At 50.5% G+C, this 21,139-nt stretch overlaps 1 protein-coding gene across 2 annotated transcripts; it reads right to left on the bottom strand.

Moving 5' to 3' along the window:
- Window positions 1-336: 336 nt before the first annotated feature.
- NDUFV3 (NADH:ubiquinone oxidoreductase subunit V3) lies at window positions 337-12,047 on the bottom strand. 2 transcript variants are annotated; one of them, XM_030329697.2, is made up of 4 exons: window positions 11,929-12,047; window positions 10,410-10,530; window positions 2,629-3,720; window positions 337-609 (listed from the first exon to the last, which is right to left on the bottom strand). In XM_030329697.2, exons 1-4 carry the CDS (start codon window positions 11,974-11,976, stop codon window positions 446-448), a joined length of 1,425 nt encoding a protein of 474 aa, XP_030185557.1. In that variant the 5' UTR covers window positions 11,977-12,047; the 3' UTR covers window positions 337-445. The 2 variants fall into 2 exon arrangements, with proteins under 2 accessions (XP_030185557.1, XP_030185558.1); XM_030329698.1 differs by lacking the exon at window positions 2,629-3,720 and having other exon boundaries at window positions 11,929-12,036.
- Window positions 12,048-21,139: the final 9,092 nt, after the last annotated feature.

Genomic DNA, 21,139 nt, shown 5'->3' with positions numbered 1-21,139 from the left:
TCCATTCCTTCTCTAACGATAAAGTGCTACAACCTAATGTTTTAGTCTCTTTGCAGTACAGGAGATAAAATCAGCGAAACCCTATCTTCGATGATCAGCTAGGTCTACCAAATCAGAAGTCCTCAGCACACGTATGGGCACCTGGCTGGAAAGCAGACGGACGTTAAACTGACCAGGGACTCGGCACAGCAGACACACGCTGATGGAAAGCCCCAATGGCTCTCTAATGCTACGATCTGAGCGGCGGACCCCAGCTTTACAATGAGAGGAAAACCCCTTGCGCACAGGCGTTTCTGATGCCCGTTGAACCAATGGTCAGAGAGCAGGGTCGCTAGCTCAGCGTTCACGGTACGAGGGACACCGATCACACACGAGGCCTCACGACCGGGGCGGATTTTATTTCTGTAGCCCAGACAACGGGGAAGTTACTCTCTGAAGGGGGCGCTCAGTGGCGAGGGGACTCCCGTCCTGACGAGGGCTGCGGCATCCTGAACTTGGACAGGTCCAGGTTGAGGTCTAAGAAGGTGTACGGGGTATAGTCGTGGTGCTGCAGGTTCTTGTAGGTGGCGCTGTCCAGTGGCTCGGAGGCGCTGAAGGCGTGAGCGGACTCTGGGGGGGGAAACGCAAGGCCCGTGAGAACGTGGGACAGGCGGCGTTCCCGCGGGGCTCAGCTCTGACACCGCGCGCCCCGCATCCTGAGATAAACTGTCTAACTAGGGAAGCCGGTGAAAGCTACAGGATCCTCAGACGCGAAATAAAGGAATTAGCGGAAGACGTACTCTAAACCTCGCAGCTGCCGCGGTGGGAGCCGCTGGTTCTTGCGAGGCGTCTGAACAGCCTACTTACTCTGTCCGCTCCCCGGCCCGTGCTGTGCAGAGCTGTGAAAACGCCTACGACAAGGATGCAGGGACTTTCAGGACTTGAGGGAGCAAGAGAGACGAGTAGATCCACAGGAGTAGGAATGAACTATTTGCAGAAAAAAATGTTCAAAAGCAGAAGCCAGGTGAGCCCTCTAAGTCTCTGGATACACGAAACTAGACTCTGTCCGAACAACGTCACAAAGTTAAGGGGAACTGGAAGTGAGATGCAAAGTTTTCAACTTTTTTTGAAAAAGCTGCTGGCATACTTTCGATTCAGGCTAAAACGTACAAGCTAAGTTGTATTTCTTCACGTGGAAAAAGGACATTCGGTGACCTAAAACTCAAAGTGCACAGCTGAAGCAAAAGAACGCAGCTCTCCTGCCCTGGGACGTCCGCACAAGGGCACACGGCGGAGCCTGCCGGGAGGCCCCTGCACGGCTACCCAGGCTGCACAGGAAATCACCTAAGCACACTTTCCACCATTTGAATTCACACCCAAAGCTCTGTTTGTCACGTCTTCGGCTGTGTTACACAAAAACGAGGACTTATGCAGAGCTGACACCCTCCCGATCTCGAGCAGAGAGACTCCCCGTGTGGTGCAGGCACATTGGCGGATACAGGGAAGGTGTTAGCTGGAGGGAAACGTGGGTGCAGGAACCTCGGGGCAGGAACCCGAGCAGAGGACTGCTCAGCGACACCACACGGGGGCTGTGCTCCTGGGCGGCCTCCTTACCCCCCAAAGGGCAAAGGGAGTACGAGAAAAACAACAATGCTTTGCTGTCATCATCCTAAGTTTTGGTTTTCGTCTCCAATTTGTAGCATCAGGAACTGCATTCTCCAAGTCTGGACAAGGCTGGCACTTTGTGTATTAACGAAAGAGGGAGAAAACAGAAGGAAGAAAACACACAAATTCCGTCAACGGAACGCAACCAACAACGATTAGCACATAATGGACATCAGGCAAAGGCGGAGGCTTTAGGAAGACTAAGGAGCAAATAAGAAGGGGCCGGGTTTGTTAGCAACGCAGCATTTTACAGAAACTCTGCGGGGCCCGGCTCTGAACCCGGGGACGGCCCTGCCGGCTTCGCCACGACCTGCCTACAGCATGTGCCTTCATAAAGTTCGATGCGCAAGTCGGGAGCATAATAGGAATAAAACCCTAAAAATCTGTGATAGCAAATAGCCCTTCATAAAAATTCAATATGGAAAAACAAAGCAGCCCATTGTGTTTTTGGGTAAATCAGAGAAGGAAACGTCACCCAGCGGAAAGAAGACTAAAGCCGCCCCTGGCTGCCCCAGTGTCACTTACTGCGGGACTTCCCAAAATGGGGATTTCCCCTCCGGTCTAAGAAACCTAAAAGCAACACCCCTCGTATCCCCCCAAGCCCCACGCCAGGGGTAAGCATGGCTCTTCGCTGTGGGAGTGAACCAGGACCCCCTTCCCGCTGACCAGAGGCCCTGAAAGTTCATGGACACCTTCCAAAGCGAAGGGGGCCGTGAAACCACTAGAGTTGAAACATCACCCTGGCCGTGGGACAGCCAGGAGGGCCAAGCGCACGCTGTTTCACCACAAAATAAACAGGAAATGCCCCAGGGATGCCGCGCACAAGGCGTGGGTCCCTCAGGAGCCCGGCACAGTTGTCTGCCCGCCGGAGGCCGCGCTGCAGGTGCCTGACTACCTGGACCCCCCCTCGGGGCGCACAGGCCTCCGAAGGCCCACCACCCGCCCGGGAAAGCAGGGCTCTCGAGGGCGCAAGTGAAGGTATACCCTGGGTGCCGTCCGGCCCTCCTGGAGGGGCAGGGTCTTCCGCCATCCCGGCCCCGCCCTCAGGCTCTGGGCCCGCGGCCTTGTCCTGGAAATCGCCTTCGCTAGGAGCAGGAACCGGCTTCAAAGTTCGGACTGGCGCCTGACCTTCCAGGGTCTCTCCCGCGGCCTTCAGGGTTCCCTCTGTCACCTGCGCCCCCAAATTTTCTTTGCTGAACAGGGGGAAAGCCACCTCCCCGCCACGCTCCGCTGCGTGTTGGCCCCGGTGTCTCTCGCTGGCCTCAGGAGCGGCTGGCGGCGGTCTTGCTGTTCCAGTTCTTTCCCTCCACTGAACTGGCGCTGGGCCGCCAGCTGGCTGTGGGGACAATCCTGACTCTGTATGAGCAGGCAGGACTTCTTCGACTTTGGGCAGCTTTTGGCCTTCTTTATCGGTTTCACTTGATCTGAGAATTTTCTGGAATTGCTTTTCCTTGACGTTTTGCTTCATAAACTCTTTATCTGCTTGTGACTTGGGTGTTGTGCTTTTGCGTTTTGTGTCTTTTCTGTCCTCTGGCGGCTTGATGGTGCCCCCTTTCTTCTTGGCCGGACGGGGCCTCTCGGGAGGGGGGACATCTGGCTGCGAGCAGGGCTTCTCTTTGGCGGCTACTGCAATTCTGGGGGCTCCATCTTCGAGGGGGCGGGACGCCTGTGGTCTGGGAGGCCCTCCTCTGCCCCTGCTCGTCCCCTGGGGGTCAGCTGTGGAGCTCTCCTCCTCCCCCTCGGAGTCGGAATCGGAGGAGCTGGACGAAGAGGACGATGAAGACGAACCATCTCCCCTGCTCTCCCTAAGAGCTTTTGCATCCGTGCCCTGCTTCCTGAGTGGAGACGGAACTTTCTGAGGCGTCTCTACGACAGTCTTTCGCGACCGGAACTCTGGAGCCCCTTCGGCTGTGAATAGCATGCTGCCTTCGGGGCCGGGGCCGGAGCCGGGGCCAGCTACCAGCCCGCCCGGACTCACAACTGACGGGTGGGCACGGGGTGAAGACAAGTTTTTAGACAATTCAGCTGCTGTTGGGGTGGCTACGAGTTGGCCCCTCTCCTTTGGTTCCACTACATCTAGGAAATGGCATAAAGAGGAACGTTATTCTCAATATTTTGTACAACAATCCAAATTCATAAGTCACAGACGTCTCGTTAAATAACAACTTGCTATTATATCTTCAATGTAATCATCCTAAGGAATGTTCCATGGGAACTCACTCTTAGGTCAAAGTCAAGCCGCCTGAGAGAGAACAGTAAGAAATGTAGGTCATTCCTTTGCAGCTGAAAAATTAACAAGCAGCTGTTTTTACCAACAGGAGTAACAAACTTGTCTCCACTTCTCACAATGCCAAATTCTTTGATGCTCATTTTTTTTTTTTAATTTTTTTTTTCAACGTTTATTTATTTTTGGGACAGAGAGAGACAGAGCATGAACGGGGGAGGGGCAGAGAGAGAGGGAGACACAGAATCGGAAACAGGCTCCAGGCTCCGAGCCATCAGCCCAGAGCCCGACGCGGGGCTCGAACTCCCGGACCGCGAGATCGTGACCTGGCTGAAGTCGGACGCTTAACCGACTGCGCCACCCAGGCGCCCCTCTTTGATGCTCATTTTTAAACGACTACTTCATCCAAAGCTCAAATCGTTAAACCACAAAGATATTTTCCAATGACTACTGCAAGCTTTACAAATGTGTACTTTCTTAAATCTTTAAGAAAACTGATGCCTCTAGAATATTAAAAAAGTTATCCACGCTGGACGAACCTGAACTTTCTGAAAACCCAGAAAGCACAGCTAGAGACAAGAACCTGGTTTGGGTTTGGGTCCGCACACACACGTGTTTAAGTGTTGTAGGGTACCGGGAAGAGGATAATGTCGTTCACATCAAGGTGCCCTAAGGAGGAGAAGAGCCCTTCAAAATCAGAAGTCATTCGGGGATCTCCTCGGCCAAAGGAAAGTATTACACGACCAAAAGAATCTAAAATAAACTGATAACGAGATATATATACACGAACAACAGGTTTTAAGCTGTAAAAAAAGGAAAAGGGCTGATATAAAACCTTTATATTTCATAGCATCAATTATTAAAAAAGTAACACTGCACAGTAAGTTGATTGGAACTAACTTCATTCAGTTTTCTCAGGTGGTAAACCCTTTCTAACCCTGCAGATTTAAAGAAAAATATAAGACAAGCTTTTATAAATTAAAATTACTTTCCAAATCTAAAGCCGAAATTACACACATTACAGACAAGCAAGTTCTAAATGCAGAGACTTCACTTTCAAGTCTAGGGGGTCTGTCTACTTTATACTGAAAAGATCTGAATCCTGCTTCTCTCAAGTGGGAAAAAAAAGTATTCCTAAGATCACCATCTTACCAGTGTCCAAAAAGGGTTCTAATTGGTTTCTGAGCTCAGGGACCTACCCATGATAGACTGACAGAAAATGACCCAAGAAACCCGAGGAAACACCAAAAATCAGAAATGGGCCGGAGAGGAAACCGGGCGGTGCGAAAGGGCTTGACCGGGCAGCCAGAGCAGAGGGGACTGTTTACATCCGTCACCTCCCCCCCCTCCACCCCCTCCCCGTCAGCACCTTCACCCCTACCTCCTCCATGCCACGTCCCAGCCCAGAATCTGCACTCCGCATGCTAGGCGGGTGCTGACCTAACTTCAGGACTCTCACAGAGCTCCAGGGTCACGAGAAACCTGAAAATGAGGCAAAGGAATGTATACACACTTGAACACTCTGTTCTTTCTCTGTAAACCATACCTGAATCAGCTCAGCGGTTCCTAGCAGGCCCCACACGCCGCTGTGCCCACTCACCTGTACCATGCACCCACGTTTACGTTGGGCATGAATGCTCCAAGTATGAAAAATTAACTAAAAACAAGGTGTATCTTACATGGGCTGTTTTGAATAGAAAAATTACAATTCCCGAATCTTCCAAAGTATGTGGTGGAGATTTAAAAACTGCAAATAAGTGATCGGAACTACGTTACAGGCTGAGTTATCACCCACTGACAATGGAAAGAAAACTTCATATGGGGCTAACATGTAAAAATTCTCTTTGAAGAGGAAATTCCTATTATACGACATAAGAGCATTTTCTTTTTTTTTTTTTTTTTTTTAAATTTTTTTTTTTCAACGTTTTTTTATTTATTTTTGGGACAGAGAGAGACAGAGCATGAACAGGGGAGGGGCAGAGAGAGAGGGAGACACAGAATCGGAAACAGGCTCCAGGCTCCGAGCCATCAGCCCAGAGCCTGACGCGGGGCTCGAACTCACGGACCACGAGATCGTGACCTGGCTGAAGTCGGACGCTTAACCGACTGCGCCACCCAGGCGCCCCTAACATAAGAGCATTTTCATTATTCATGCTAAGTTACTGGGAGAATTGCAGGGAAAGGCCACTGGACCAAAACAAAAATGCATTTTCCTTTTATTGAGAGTCAATTTCTGGCCCAGTGCAGCACGGGCCCAGCAACCGCTCCCCCACCCCCGCGACCCCCCAAGGAAACTGCCACAATGGCTGGGAACCGCCACCGGTAGGTAGCTGCTGTTGCAGGGTGCAGGGCGCAAACCGAGTGTGGCCCCGCCGTGAGGTGCAGAATGACGTCACCTGGGAAACCATCACCATCACCTAGAGGAACGAGGGCTCGCACGTTGACCTCGCCTGCTGGTTTTCACAAAGTCGCACACTTTTGGCCAGAGCGGGACGCCCATATACTGTTTTAGTTTGACACTGACCTCCCTCGAGAAACAAATCTATGAAAACACGAAACCACCTAAGGAAGGCTGGCCACGCGGGCACATCTCACAGCACAAGACGGTGACCTCCGGGGCTGTGTCTACTCTGCCGGAGGACGGATAAATGACCATGGCCTGTGCACGGTAAAGGCGCACAAACACTGCTAACCGTGCAGACGGAGAAGCTGTACTGCGTCTCCACCTCCTCTCCAACTGAACTTAGCTGTATTTCCCAGGTCTCTTTTCTGCTGGGGCGAAAAGTGAGGCCATGACCTACACGTTTCTGGTGGTTTCCCTAACACAGGCACAAATGACGATGGTGTTTGAAACGGATTAGCCACCTTAGTATTCTTCCAGATCTTGGGGCGCCTGGGTGGCTCAGTCGGCTGGGCGTCTGACTGTGGCTCAGGTCATATCTCATGGTTTGTGGGTTCGAGCCCCATGTCAGGCTCTGTGCTGACAGCTGAGCCGAGATCCTGCTTCAGATTCTGTGTCTCCCTCTCTTTCTACCCCTCCCCTGCTCACACTCCGTCTCTCTCTCTCTCAAAAATAAACATTTAAAAAAATTAAAAAAAAAAAAAAAATTCTGGGGCGCCTGGGTGGCTCAGTCGGTTGAGCATCCAACTTTGGCTCAGGTCACGATCTTGCAGTTTGTGAGTTCGAGCCCCACGTCGGGCTCTGTGCTGACAGCTCAGAGCCTGCTTCCGATTCTCTGTCTCCCTCTCTCTCTGCCCCTTCTCTGTTCACGCTCTGTCTCTCAATAATAAATAAACGTTAAAAAAAAAAAAAGTTAAAAAAAAATTCTTCCAGATCTCGTCACCGGGCCACAAAACCAATCTCGGAAACAAAGCACATTTCCACACAACAGGAAGGAGCACAGTTACTCAAATTTTATGTGAACTAAAACTCTCTTCCACGTATAGGACTATAGAGTTGCTTGTCTGCTTGCTTGTCTGAGGACTGAGATTTTCTCAGAGGCAAGACAGCACGGAGAAGAAAACCGCAGATGCTGGGGCCTTCCTGCCCGGGTTCACATCCGGCTCCACTCCTAACACACGTGTGGCCTTGGGCAGCTCACAGGCCTCCTCCCTCCTCCGCTCTCTCATCTAAGGCAGGGAGACGAGTACCGCCTGCTCACGGGTTGTGAGGACCAGACGGGACGACGTATGCCGGGCTCTGCTGGTTAGAAGTAAACACAACAAATCCCTATTTCCAGAGATTCCTCACCCTTCAGACTGAAATGAGGACTTGAAAGGAATAATTAACTGTGGCCTCTGGACAGACCCTTGAAAAGGCGGCACAGGAGTCTTTAGTCGATGACTTAGTACGGAATGTTGCCATAGTGACTGGACTGAGCGGACCGTCTGGAGGGGCACCTGCGAGGAGACCCTGGGCCCTGACATGTGCGTTGGTGGCTCTCCTCGGGAAGGAAGCAAGCACTACGAGAAGCTGGAGTCCCAGAAGGAATAGGGCAGAACGTCGTCTGGAACCCCGGGGTCCTGCCTCTGAGGCAGGCACTTTGCCTAGAGATGGGACCCCAAGGGTGAGCGCACAGGGCCAGATCTGCATGCGGGAAACTTCTGTTAAAGCTCCCAAAGCCAGTGAGAGCAGACAGGGCTTTACCCTGGGGCGTTAATGGGCCACCAGCAGGCAGAAAGCATTTCCACATTTTTCGCTTGACCAGTCTTACGAGCGCTGACATCTCGGGCAAACACTGAGGCCTGTACAGGTCGGTTTAGAAATTCCTTTCCTTCATACAGGGATTATAAGTACTTTTAGATTATACACAGATCTCACACGCATTAAAGACGGCGTAGTTCGCAATACTGTCTTCCCACCTGAAAGCACTCTACACTCAGTCTACACCGCACACATATATCCCCCTCACAGGGGCCTAGCACGGCCTGCGCGCTGACCCCACTCAGGCGGGGAAAACCTCATCCAGACTGATGACCAAACTACACAGGCCCAGGGCCAACTCCTAGGTCAATGTTCCCTGCTCACAACTGCGCCTAAAACTGTTACATAAACAAGCACCCTATTCTACTCACACATAGAAGCATGTTTAAAAAAGGACCTTTGGGGACGCCTGGGTGGCTCAGTCGGTAAAGCGTCCGACTTCAGCTCAGGTCATGATCTCACGGTCCGTGGGTTCAAGCCCTACATCGGGCTCTGTGCTGACAGCTCAGAGCCTGGAGGCTGCTTCGGATTCTGTGTCTCCCTCTCTCTGTGCCCCCCGCCTCCCTTGCTCAAGCTCTGTCTCTCTCAAAAATATATAAACACTGGGGTGCCTGGGTGGCTCAGTCGGTTAAGCGTCCGACTTCAGCTCAGGTCATGATCTCACAGTTCATGGGTTCAAGCCCCGCATCAGGCTCTGTGCTGACAGCTCGGAGCCTGCAGCCTGCTTCGGATTCTGTGTCTCCCTCTCTCTGTTCCTCCCCCACTCACACTGTCTCTCTCTCTCAAAAGTAAAGATTAAAAAAATTAAAAATATAAACATTAAAAAAAGGGGGGAAGCTTTGACTCTGCCACAATATTTTAAAATCCATTAAGTCAGCTTCAAAAACCTATGATGTAGGATTGCAGAAACAAGACTGAGAATCACCAAAGGCATCAATAACATTAGTAATGAGATTCGCTAATCATCAGTAAACACTGAAAGAATGTCAAAAATGTGCTATGTGTAATGCAGAATTTAACTGACATTCTGGCTGTTCGCATTAGTTTTTTAAATCATATTTATTTTTTGAGAAAGCATGTGCGAGAGAGAGAGAGAGAGAGTGAGTGCTGGGGAGGGTAAAGAGAAAGGGAGAGAGGAATCCCAGGAGAGAGGAATCCCAGGAGAGAGGAACCCCAGGAGAGAGGAACCCCAGGAGAGAGGAATCCCAAGCGGGCTCCATTTCATCAGCGCAGAGCCCAACGTGGGGTTCAAACTCACGAATTGCGAGATCACGACCTGAGCTGAAACCAAGAGTGAGATACTTGACCAACTAAGCCACCCAGCTGCCCCAGAAAAAAAATTTTTTTTCATGTTTATTTTTGAGAAAGTGAGAGAGAGAGTGAGTGAGAGAGAGAGAGAGAGAGAAAGAGAGGAAGACACAGAATCGGAAGCAGGCTCCAGGCTCTGAGCTGTCAGCACAGACCCCGACGTGGGGCTCGAACCCATGAACCGTGAGATCACGACCTGAGCCAAAGTCAGACGCTTAACCAACTGAGCCACCCAGGCACCCTAAGATTTTATTTTTAAATCAACTCTACACCCAACGCGGGACTTGAACTCACAATCTTGAGATAGAGTCCCAGGTTCCGCTGACGGAGCCAGCCAGGCGCCACCTATGGTCAGTCATTAATAACGAGCAGGGAGTAGAAAGTAAAATTCCCACAAGTATTTAAAATAGTGTCGCACATTGTATTTTCCTTCCATGAGGATATGCTACGTTGGTATTCAGGAAGGAGAAAAAAAAAAAAAAGTAAAATCCAGCAATAAAAGTCAAAATGACTCTGGACAAAGCCGGACAGAGATCACACATCGTGCTTCATCAAAGTGAGCGGTAATGGAAAACGGTTCCTGCTCTTAACTCCCTCCCCACGGTCATGAAAGGAGGCCCGCAGTCCTGGACGGTGGCCCACGAAGCCTGGGAAGCCAATCTGTGTTTCTGAGACACTGAGAAGCGTCACAACTGGGGGGAGAGAAAAGCAAGGTGGGGCTCAGGGCTGCCACGGGAGCACAGCATCTGTATCACGGCCATCCAAATGTCCCCTTGCCACACATCAGAGCACAGCACTTAGAAAACACAGACAGAACTGGTTCAGGGCTAAATGCTGAGTCAAGGGCTGTTGCATTAGTGATGCGTTTGGTCTAAAATCTGCCACAGATCCGATGTCGGATTATAATCTGGACACGGCTGGAGATGAAGAATCGAATTATGTGGTTAGTAAAACTCTTCACACCTGGAAAGTGGACTGATTTGTTTACTTTGCATTATTCTCCCCTTGGGACTATCATTAAAATCTTACTTTTTGGTGGACTTTGCTTCTTGGGATTTGGTGGCAGTCCCTTTTCGCTCTTCCCTGATTCCGCAGAGAGAGACACTGAGGGAGCAAGTCCTCGAAACACTCGTGCGTCTAGGAGCATAGTCTGACAGAAGGATGAACAAATATGGACATTTTAGAGTCATGCCATTTGGAAGCTATTACAACCTATAGACGTTATATATCATTACATGCATTACATGTACTATATAACGTGTTATAACATAGCATTCATGTCATATTTCTAACGGTTATTACAATTTTCATAACATATGGAAATTTTGGAAAATACAAAAAAAGTTGCAAGAAAGAAAACACATGACAGTCACTATGAACTATGTAACTCCAAGAAAAGTCAAAAACAGTTTCTCCTGTGCATAGTTTTTGTAGCCCCCAACTACTATTTAACCTACCAAATAATAAAGTGTTTTCCTATACTTAGAACACCAACTAGAAGAAATACTACCTGGGAGCCTGGGTGGCTCAGTCAGTTAAGCATCTGACTTGGGCTCAGGTCATGATCTCACGGTTTGTGAGTTCAAGCCCTGTCGGGCTCTGTGCTGATGGCTCAGAGCCTGGAGCCTGCTTCAGATTCTGTGTCTCCCTCTCTGTCTGCCGCTCCCCTGCTTGCTCTCTCTATCTCTCAGAAATACACAAGCATTAAAAAAAATTAAAACATAAACAGAATAAATACTATCTGGCTGTTAGTAATGATGCAGGTGGATCACTGCTTCAAAACCACATACAATGTATCATAAATGGCAAACCTAAACTGATAATTCACTCAACATGTATTTACTAACAGCTGCTATGTGCTAGGCGCTTTCCTAGAAGCTGCATACAGAACAAAGGTGCCTCTCCTACATACACGAAGGTAAAAATCTATCTTTTTATGTGTATGACTATAAGTACGTGTGAAAGCTGAAAAAATTATTTGGAACCAGGTGTTTCAAGGACTAAACGGTGGACTCTCGGAAACAGATCTCCCCCCATCTGTACGCTCTATCTCGCAACGAATAGGAAGTGCTTTTGTAAGAGACTTTTGCAAATTTAAACGCAGGGCAATGATCTCACATTTTTTCTACACGTAAAAAGAAAGCTCTCTGTCTTCCTCTCTTTTCCCAGACAGGATCATGTAAGCGGGCATCTTAGTGGCTGCCAAGTTACCGGGTCACCCAGGTACCTCAGAGTCCCCTCCTCTCCCCTCCGGGCTACGTAAGAGGTCAAGACGCGGTCCTCAACGTCTCGGAGCGAGCGCGGCGGCGCAGGACACCTGGGAGCCCTCGCACCTGCCCGCGACCTTGGCACCGCACGCCGGGGGCTCCCCAGGAGATCGGGGTCAGTGTCCGTTCGCCGCGCCCCCCCCACGGCCCGCGGCCACCTGCTCCGGCCCAGCGCCCTCTCTTCCACCCCGGAACCGCGTCATGGGCCCACCCGTACGGCTGGAGGTGCCCCTCGCCCCGGCCCTACGCGGGCTCCCGGCCGCCGGCCCGGCTCCCTTTACCTTCATTGCCCCCGACCGTCCTTGCCGCAGCAGAAGAGAGACCGCCATGACTGTGACACGCGGGGGCGGGCCTGGCCAGGCAGAGGTCGCTCCAGGACTGACTCGACAGCTGCGCGCGCACCACCGGCTGACGGCCCGCCCCCTGGGCCGAAGGCACCAATCACAGGCAGGGACGGGGGCGGGCGGAGCGGGTCAGAGGCCGCCGGGCTGCGCGCGCCGAGGCCACGCCCCCGTGGAGCTGCCAATCACAGACGGAGCTGTTCGCGCGGGTGCCGCCGGGGGCTGGGCGCGCGCGTGGCCGCCGGAGAGGGTGTTGCCGTGTCCTTGTCTGCGGAGGGCGGGCGCGGCTTCTGCTCGCGTCTCTTTCCCAGGTGCACCGGCCTCACACCGTACCCTGGACGTCCCTGGCCCTGACCCAGAGTCGTCTGTGTTTGATGGACTGGAAGCCCTTCGGCACGTGAGGTCCGCGGCCTCAGCGTGCCCACCTTGTGACGTCGGGTCGCACCCCATCCTCCGATGGGCGTGGCCACCCATGGTCTCCACCGTTCCTTGCTCATCCTGCAGGCGGCCGAGGGCACGCTTTGGGGCCGTGAGGGCACCTGTACCAGAGCTATATGCAGATCAGGAATGCAAGCTTCATTTTACGCGAATGTTTATGGCTTGCGGTGCAAAGACTTCCCCCAAAGTAGGGCATGATTGTGGAGCAGGTGTAGTCAGTCGTTGGCCCCCTTCTTCCGCTATTGATCATGACTCCCTGCCTTGCCCTGTCCAGCACCCCTTGGAAGGTGAACCTGCCCACACCTCCGACCCCACCTTGACTAACTGGACATTCATTCAGGTGGCCAGATAAATGGGCAGAAACAGTTCCCCTCAGACACTTATCAAAGGGGACTTGAATCCAGCGAGTGCAACGCAACCAGCCATCTGTCACCCAGGGAGGCAGACAAGACAACCTTAGGTATTAGGGTAATAATGGAAAAGAATTCCTTTGTTTCCATAGGGAGAAAAACCTTGGTGAGAGAAGAATTATCCTTTACTCAAAGCAAATTAACCTGCTGTCTCCAGCGGAAAGTTCACGCTTGTGTTTGTGAAGTTGAGGGGCCATAAGCACAAGCTAAACCCCGCTCCCCCCCCCCCCCACCAGATGGGATGTGTGTGACATTCCTCAGGCACTCCTGGCTGCCTAAGAACAAAGGAAAGGAAAGAAAACAAATGGTTAACTGATGGAGATCACAGTCCTGCAGGACATGTGTGTCCATCAGTTTACCAACGTCTTAGTAAATTACAAGATAAAGCAATCTAATTAATAGCCTAACCTCCAGAAATGTATACACTCAGTTTCCAGGACCGCTAACATCACCCTCCCCTCCCTAGTGATGTGGGGAATAGGGCAGAAGGAAATGGCAGATAAAATTAAATTCCTTTATAACCTGCAGCCCCTTGGCAAATACTTGAGGCAGGCAGAGTAAAAAGTTTATCCAGGAACCCCCTACGGTCGTAATGTTAATGCTTTGCTAAAGGGAAAAACAACCATAACTTGACAATAGCTAGGCCTCCAATATCTTAAGAGTCCTCTTTCACATGTCAAAGTCCTTTTGGAGGCCTTTTTTCCTTACCCTCCCCCCTCTTCAATTCCCTTGTATACAATCAGTCACTCTTCACAACCCCAGTGCAGCTCTTTCTGTCCACAGGTCCCGTCCCTGTGATTTCATAAAATCACCTGTTTGCACCAAAGACGAGTCAAGAATTCTTTTTTAGACGCCACCATCACTCCCAAACCTCATCAAAGCGTGCTTTCTTTAAAGGTGATCAAGAATATTGAGGGTGATGGGGCACCTGGGTGGTTCAATTGGCTAAGCGTCCAACGTTGGCTCAGGTCATGATCTTGTGGTTTGGGAGTTTGAGCCCCGCATCGGGCTCTGTGCTGACAGCTCAGAGCCTGGAGCCTGCTTGGGATTCTGTGTCTCCCTCTCTGTCTGCCCCTTCCCTGTTCACTCTCTATGTGTCTCTCAAAAATAAATTTTAAAAATGTTAGGGGCGCCTGGGTGGCTCAGTCGGTTGGGCGACCGACTTCGGCTCAGGTCACGATCTCGCGGTCCGTGAGTTCGAGCCCCGCATCGGGCTCTGTGCTGACAGCTCAGAGCCTGGAGCCGGCTTCGGATTCTGTCTCCCCCTCTCTCGGCCTCTCTCTCTCACTCTCTCAAATAAACATGAAGGAAAAAAAAAAGAATATTGAACATGAGGAGTCACAGCTGCCACTTGGGGAAGCTTATCTGGAATGGGGAAATCCTATCGCCCTCCTTCAAGAGATCCGGAGCCCTCAGTTTCCTCCCATCGGCAGCAAGCACAACCCTCTAAAGGTAGCTGAAGTTGTTAAGACTCAAGAATAAAATGAAAGGCCTCCCTCATTGGGATCAGTGTGGTTACCAGCCAGAGTGGCTTGAGGAGAGGGCACTTACAGTTGAGGGGAGGCCTGGGGAAGAAGAGACACAAAAGTGGGGAGGGGCCATGTTGATGGTTTTCAGAGAGGCAACTTGAGTGTGTGTGAAGGTAACTATGGCAACGATGTGGAGGCCCAGTGCCTAAGCCTGGAGGGGGCAGGGCCTACTAGGAAGCTAACGGGTAGGGCAGTTGAGGTGGGCCTACACGACATTTGGCCAAAGGGAAGAGAAAGTGATGAGGTTTTTGGGGTGACGGTGGGGTCCGGAGCCGATGGCCAAGAAAGAATTCTTGAAGACGCCCTTGGTTCACAAAGGTGGTTTTATTAAAGCACGAGGACGGGACCCTGAGGAGAGACTGGTTAGGTACTATGGGGCTGGGGGAGGTAAAGTCCAGAGGAAGTTTCCAGGAGGATTTTCCTATGCTAAGGAAGACTTCCGGATACAGGAGGCCTAGCTATTTTCAAACTGGGGTTGTTTGCCCTCTAGCAAAGCATTGGCAGCAAGACAGTAGAGAGTTCTTGGAGAGACCTTTTACTCTGGGCCTCAAGTAGTTGTCAATGGGCTGCAGGTTAGAAGGAAATTTAATTTGATCTGCTATTTCCTTCTGCCTTTGTTTTCCACATCAAAAGGACTCCGCCAAGAGGCAAATACCTATAAGGTGTTGCAAAAAAATCAAAGAAACAGAGGCCAGAGAAGGGTCGGTGCTTTCATGAGTATTTGTGAGGAGGGATTACATCATCTTTTCTAATCATCTGGAAAACTGTATACTAGATTCTGTTTCCCCAATCCTTAATAATCTGCCCGGTCTTGCTGTACCCATCACCTCTGCCCGGAACTCGGGCGAGTACTGACTCAGCATTTTTAGACAAAAACCTCAAAAGCTTATGTTTGTCTAGATTTCTTTATTAATCACATAAAGTTCTGGGCGCCTGGGTGGCTCAGTCGGTTAAGCGACTGACTTCAGCTCAGGTCATGATCTCCATGAGTTTGAGCCCCGCGTCAGGTTCTGTGCTGATAGCTCAGAGCCTGGAGCCTGCTTCAGAGTCTGTGTCTCTCTCTCTGACCCTTCCTCGTTCATGCTCTGTCTCTCTCTGTCTCAAAAATAAATAAACATTAAAAAAAATTTTTTTTTTAAATCACATAAAGTTCTATCTAAATTACTATAGATCTCCCTTAGCTCTCCTTTTTTTTTTTTTTTTTTAAATTTTTTTTCAATGTTTTTTATTTATTTTGGGGACAGAGAGAGACAGAGCATGAACGGGGGAGGGGCAGAGAGAGAGGGAGACACAGAATCGGAAACAGGCTCCAGGCTCCGAGCCATCAGCCCAGAGCCTGACGTGGGGCTCGAACTCACGGACCGCAAGATCGTGACCTGGCTGAAGTTGGACGCTTAACCGACTGCGCCACCCAGGCGCCCCTCCCTTAGCTCTCCTAAGGGCAAGTTAAACTTTCAATTTTTTTTAAATTTATTTTTTGGGGGGAGGGACAGAGAGAGTGGGACAGAGGGAGAATCCCAAGCAGGCCCGGTGCTGTCAGTACAAAGTCCAATTCGGGGATCAAGCTCACAAACTGTGAGATCATGACCTGAGCCAAAATCAAGAGTTGGACACAGGGCGCCTGGGGGGCTCAGTCAGTTAAGTGTCCTACTCTTGACTTTGGCTCAGGTCATGATCTCATAGTTTGTGAGCTCGATCCCCAAATCGGACTTTACACTGACAGCACGGGGCCTGCTTGGGATTCTCTGTCTTCTTCTCTCTCTGCGCCCCCCACCCCCCCCTCATGTTTTCTCTCTCTCTCTCTCTCAAGAAAAAAAAAAATTGGACACTTAAGTGACAGCCACCCAAGGCACCCAGGCAATCCTAGAGCTTCTTTTTAAGATAACTAGGAAATGGAACATTCGTTGGACCCAAACCCTGAACTCAAAGGTGTTTAGGCCAAAAAGGAAAATAAAAATACTCAGGTATCATACCGTCCTTACCCATGCCTCAGCTGTGCATTCTTGCCTAACACATACATTCTTTTTAAGCCACAAAGAAAATGTATCATGTCATTTTTCTGGGTCAATACAACTTAATTATGTGTTGTAAATTGAAAAAAAAAAATTTTACAAAGCTTTCAATAACACTGTGGTTTTTTAAAAATTTTTTTTTTAATGTTTATTTATTTTTGGGACAGAGAGAGACAGAGCATGAACGGGGGAGGGGCAGAGAGAGAGGGAGACACAGAATCGGAAGCAGGCTCCAGGCTCCTAGCCATCAGCCCAGAGCCCGACGCGGGGCTCGAACTCACGGACCGCGAGATCGTGACCTGAGCTGAAGTCGGACGCTTAACCGACTGAGCCACCCAGGCGCCCCAACACTGTGGTTTTAAATATTGTTTAGGGGGCGCCTGGATGGCTGAGTCGGATAAGCATCTGACTTTGGCTCAGGTCATGATCTCGCGGCTTCTGAGTTCAAGCCCCGCGTCGGGCTCTGTGCTGACGGCTCAGAGCCTGGAGCCTGCTTCGGATTCGGTGTCTCCCCCTCTCTCTGCTCCTCCCCCCGTTCACACTCTTTCTTTCCTTCAAAAATAAATAAACATTAAAAAAATTTTTTTAAATATCTTTTAGGATGGCCATATATAGTATGCCTTATTCTTATTAAGGTAAATTCTTTTTAATAAAAGAGATAGGGGCTCCTGGGTGGCTCAGTCAGTTAAGCATTCGACCTTGGCTTAAGTCATGGTCTCACAGTTCGTGAGTTCGTGCCCTGTGTCGGGCTCTGTGCTGACAATTCAGAGCCTGGAGCCTCCTTCGGATTCTGTCTCCCTCTCTCTCTGCCCCTCCCCCACTCATGCTGTCTCCCTCCCTCTCTCTCTCTCTCTCATAAACTCAAAAAAATTTTGCTTTAAATTAAAAAGTTAAAAAAAATAAAAGAGATAAAAACAGGTAGTTCTGCAAACAGGAAAAGTAAATTTAAAAGCTTTTTTGGTCAAGACAAAATAAGGAAATAGGGAAAGTTATAAGTGAAATTGTGCTATAAGCCCTAACTGTGCTTTAAAACACACGTGCTGGGGGACCTCTGTGGCTCAGTCCGTTAAATGTTCAATTCTTGATTTTGGCTCAGGCCATGATCCCAGGGTGGTAAGACTGAGTCCGAGTAGGGCTCTGCCCTGAGTGTGGAGCCTGCTGAATATTCTCTCTCTCTCCAGAGTGCCTGGATGGTTCAGTCGGTTAAGCATCTGACTTCGGCTCAGGCCACGATCTCACGGTTCGGTTCGAGAGTCTGAGCCCTGAGTCGGGCTCGGTGCTGACATTGCAGAGCCTGCTTGGGATTCTCCTCTCCTCCCTCTCTCTCTCCCCAAAGTAAATAAACATTAAACAAAAATTCTCCCTCTCCCTCTGCCCCTCTTCCCTACTTGCTAATTTTCTCTCTCTCTCTAAAATAAAATTTAAATAAATAAATAAATAAATAAATAAAACACATGCACTGACTTCTGTCTCTGTGATGAAGTTTTGGGGTGATGGGGGGTTTGTGGGGTCTGGCGCTGATGGCCAAGAAAGAATTCTTTGTTGCCAAAAGGTGATTTTATTAGAGCGCGGGTACAGGACCTGTGGGCAGGAAGAACTGCACTGGTAACTCATTACATACCCTCGGGTTGGGTGGGGGGCGGTCAAGGATAGAGTAAGTCTCTAAGGACTTCTGGAAGCAAGGTTTCCGGGACCTTGAGGGACTAGCTGTTTCTAGGGAAATGCCATTTATTACTGTTTAATAAAACCTCCGTCACGAGCCCCTTCAGATCTATATCAGGGGCCAGAAGCTTGGAGTAGGGTCACCAGCGTATATCTTGGGGGAGTTGAGATAAAGGAAGCAGATTTACAGGGTCCTCGAGGTTGGGACAATGTTAAGGCAAGATTCCCTTTTGCCCCCAGCGAAGTGTCATCCTTGAGGCAGCTGAGCTCCTGGAGGGGGGGGGTCACTCTGCTGTCTCAAGGACTTGTCAATGGGCTGTAGGCAATAGGGAACTTAATTTTTCATTTGCCTTAGTTTCCCCACATCACCATGGCACGCACTTAAACCCCTTTTCTTTGTTCTTGGGCCCGACAGGACTGCCCGAGGAATGTCACACGGACTTCACTGGGGTGCATGTGTGTGTGGGGGGGGGGGCGGGGGGGTTGCCAGCCTGTATTTTGTCCCTCAGCTTGGCTTATGCTCCCTCATCATCTGGGAGCATCTGGCCACTAGATATTATGAAAAACCGTTGGGCCACAGAACATTTCACGATGCTGGGTAAAACATCACAGGCATTGTGGCAAATGATCAGTTCTGTTGTCACTTGTCCACGCTTGCTGGGCACTGATGCCCTTACTGCCCGTGTACTTCTGGGCTCCTGTCTGTGGGAACTCCCAAGCCCTGGGCTGAGTGCCCCTTCCTGGGTTGATGTGGTTTGTGTGTCCGCCAGGCGCTTGTGAGGACTGCCTATCTGGGTCTAGTGTGATCATTTTTAAAAAATTTTTTTTAATCTTTATTTTTGAGAGAGAGAGAGAGAGAGAGAGAGAACGCACGAGAGAGCGGGGGAGGGGTAGAGAGAGAGAGGGAGACACAGAATCAAAGCAGGCTCCAGGCTCTGAGCTGTCAGCACAGAGCCCGACGCGGGGCTCAAACTCACGGACCACGAGATCATGACCTGAGCTGAAGTCAGATGCTTAACCGACAGAGCCACCCGGGCACCCCAAGCGTGATCATTTTTTTCACAGTTTGGAATGTCTGGGACCACGGGAAGTGTGTGTCCCCAGGGACCTAAAAATGAGCAAGAAACCACAACCAGCCACATTGCCCTGGGAGCATTTGCTGATCTCTGTATGCTAATGTGTTGGTTTAATTGATGTCAAGAGGAGACAGGACCGGGTGCCTGGCTGGGTGGCTCAGTAGGTTAAGCGTCTGACTTTGGCTCAGGTCGTGATCTCACGGGTCGTGATCTCACGGTTCATGGGTTCGAGCCCCGGGTCGGGCTCTGTGCCGGCAGCTCGGAGCCTGGAGCCTGCTTCGGATTCTGTGCCTCCCTCTCTCTCTGCCCCTCCCCACTCTCACACACTCTCTCTCTCTCTCAAAAACAAATAAACGTTAAAAAAAAATGAGGTAGCAGTCACTTCCTCTGTACTCTAACTGCCTTTGGTATGGTTTCCGTCAGTCCTGCTAGGGATTCCGGGGCTGTCTCAGACCTTCCGTTGGACCTGCCTCCCCCACATTTCTTGCTCCCCCTTGTGGCTGATTCCTAAGCACAATCGTATGTCTTCTCTTCACCCCGCAAGTAACCAGGTTGAGTGCCGACAGCCTTCCTCTTGTTTCCCAAAGGTGTTGTTGAAGGTCAAGTTGGTTGTCTCTCCTCAGCTCTCGGACTTGGGCCCATTATGCGTGCGTGCCCACCGTTTGCCAAAGCTCGCTGTCGTTGCCATTGGGAGTGCACTCTGGGGGTGTGTGCGGGTGAGGTGCACAGAGCCCGGGGAGTGCCAGTGGGCCGGTGGGGGGTCTGCGGGCAAGGTGTCCCTCGTGGCTCATGGGCAGTGCAGTTGGCAGTGCTGGGGCCCGTTCTTGCCCCTGAGAGTCCTATCTGCTGCTCTCCTAGCCCTTGCTGCCCCAGTACTCCTGACTCAGTACTCTGGAAGGGGCAAGAGAGACACGGGTGTCTTTGGTAGTATCTACCTGGACTCCCACAAAAGCTCTTTCCTTTGGGGGGAACTAACATGGCATTTTCCAGGGGCTCCCAGGCCATGGCCAAGAGAGGGTGGGGCCACTTCACGGCCAGGGCAAGCTCCACGGCTGGGACCAAGGTGTGCGTGCCTACGACCTGACCCAGGGGTGGGAGAGACTCTGCTGGGGTTCCTTGGCATACGGGGCTGGGCCCCACCGTTCCCACAAGGCTCTCTGTGCAGGGACGGATGCTAACTTGTTGCTGAGTGGGGGGCACGACGAAGGGCATCTTGTTCAGCCACGATGCTGACACCCCCCCAAAGTTCTCACGGGCATCGTGTTGAACAAAGTACCACCCGCTGGCTTCAGGGAACTGGACAGTTTAAGTGAAAAAAGGCCAGTGGGCCTCCAATTTGCTAAGAGCAGTAAGAGTGTAAAAGCTGCTTAAAGTGCACATTTTTCTTTTCTTTTTAAACAAATTTTTTTAGGGGCGTCTGGGTGGCTCGATCGGTTAAGCATCCGACTTCGGCTCAGGTCATGATCTCGCGGTCCAGGAGTTCGAGCCCCGCGTCGGGCTCTGGGCTGACAGCTCAGAGCCTGGAGCCTGTTTCAGATTCTGTGTCTCCCTCTCTCTCTGCCCCTCCCTGTTCATGTTCTGACTCTCTCTCTGTCTCAAAAATAAATAAACGTTAAAAAAAAATTAAAAAAAAATTTTTTACATTATTTACATCCAAGTTAGTTAGCATATGGTTCAACAATGATTTCAGGAGTAGATTCCTTAAGCCCCTTCCCCATCTAGCCCATCCCCCCTCCCACAACCCCTCCAGCAACCCTCTGTTTGTTCTCCATATTTAAGAGTCTCTTCTGTTTTGTCCCCCTCCCTGTTTTTATTTTTGTTTTCCTTTCCTATGTTCACCTGTTTTGTCCCTTAAAGTCCTCATATGAGTGAAGTCATGTGATATTTGTCTTTCTCTGACTAATTTTGCTTAGCATAATCCCCTCCTGTTCCATCCACGTAGTCGCCAATGGCAAGATTTCATTCTTTTTGATTGCCGAGTAATACTCCATTGTATATATATGCCACATCTTCTTTATCCATTC

Source organism: Lynx canadensis, chromosome C2 (assembly GCF_007474595.2).
Source record: "Lynx canadensis isolate LIC74 chromosome C2, mLynCan4.pri.v2, whole genome shotgun sequence".
Taxonomy (NCBI): domain Eukaryota; kingdom Metazoa; phylum Chordata; class Mammalia; order Carnivora; family Felidae; genus Lynx; species Lynx canadensis.
Note: the sequence above shows the minus strand (reverse complement) of the source record. Positions and strands in the feature narration are given on the sequence as shown.

Coding starts and splice junctions, on each gene's coding strand:
- NDUFV3 (XM_030329697.2), bottom strand. CDS start 11,976: ATGGCGGTCTCTCTTCTGCTGCGGCAAGGACGGTCGGGGGCAATGAAG. Junction 3,721..10,409: donor GAAGCAAAGTCCACCAAAAA/GTAAGATTTTAA, acceptor GCCATTTCCTAG/ATGTAGTGGAACCAAAGGAG. Junction 610..2,628: donor AGGGCCGGACGGCACCCAGG/GTATACCTTCAC, acceptor TTCCCCCCCCAG/AGTCCGCTCACGCCTTCAGC.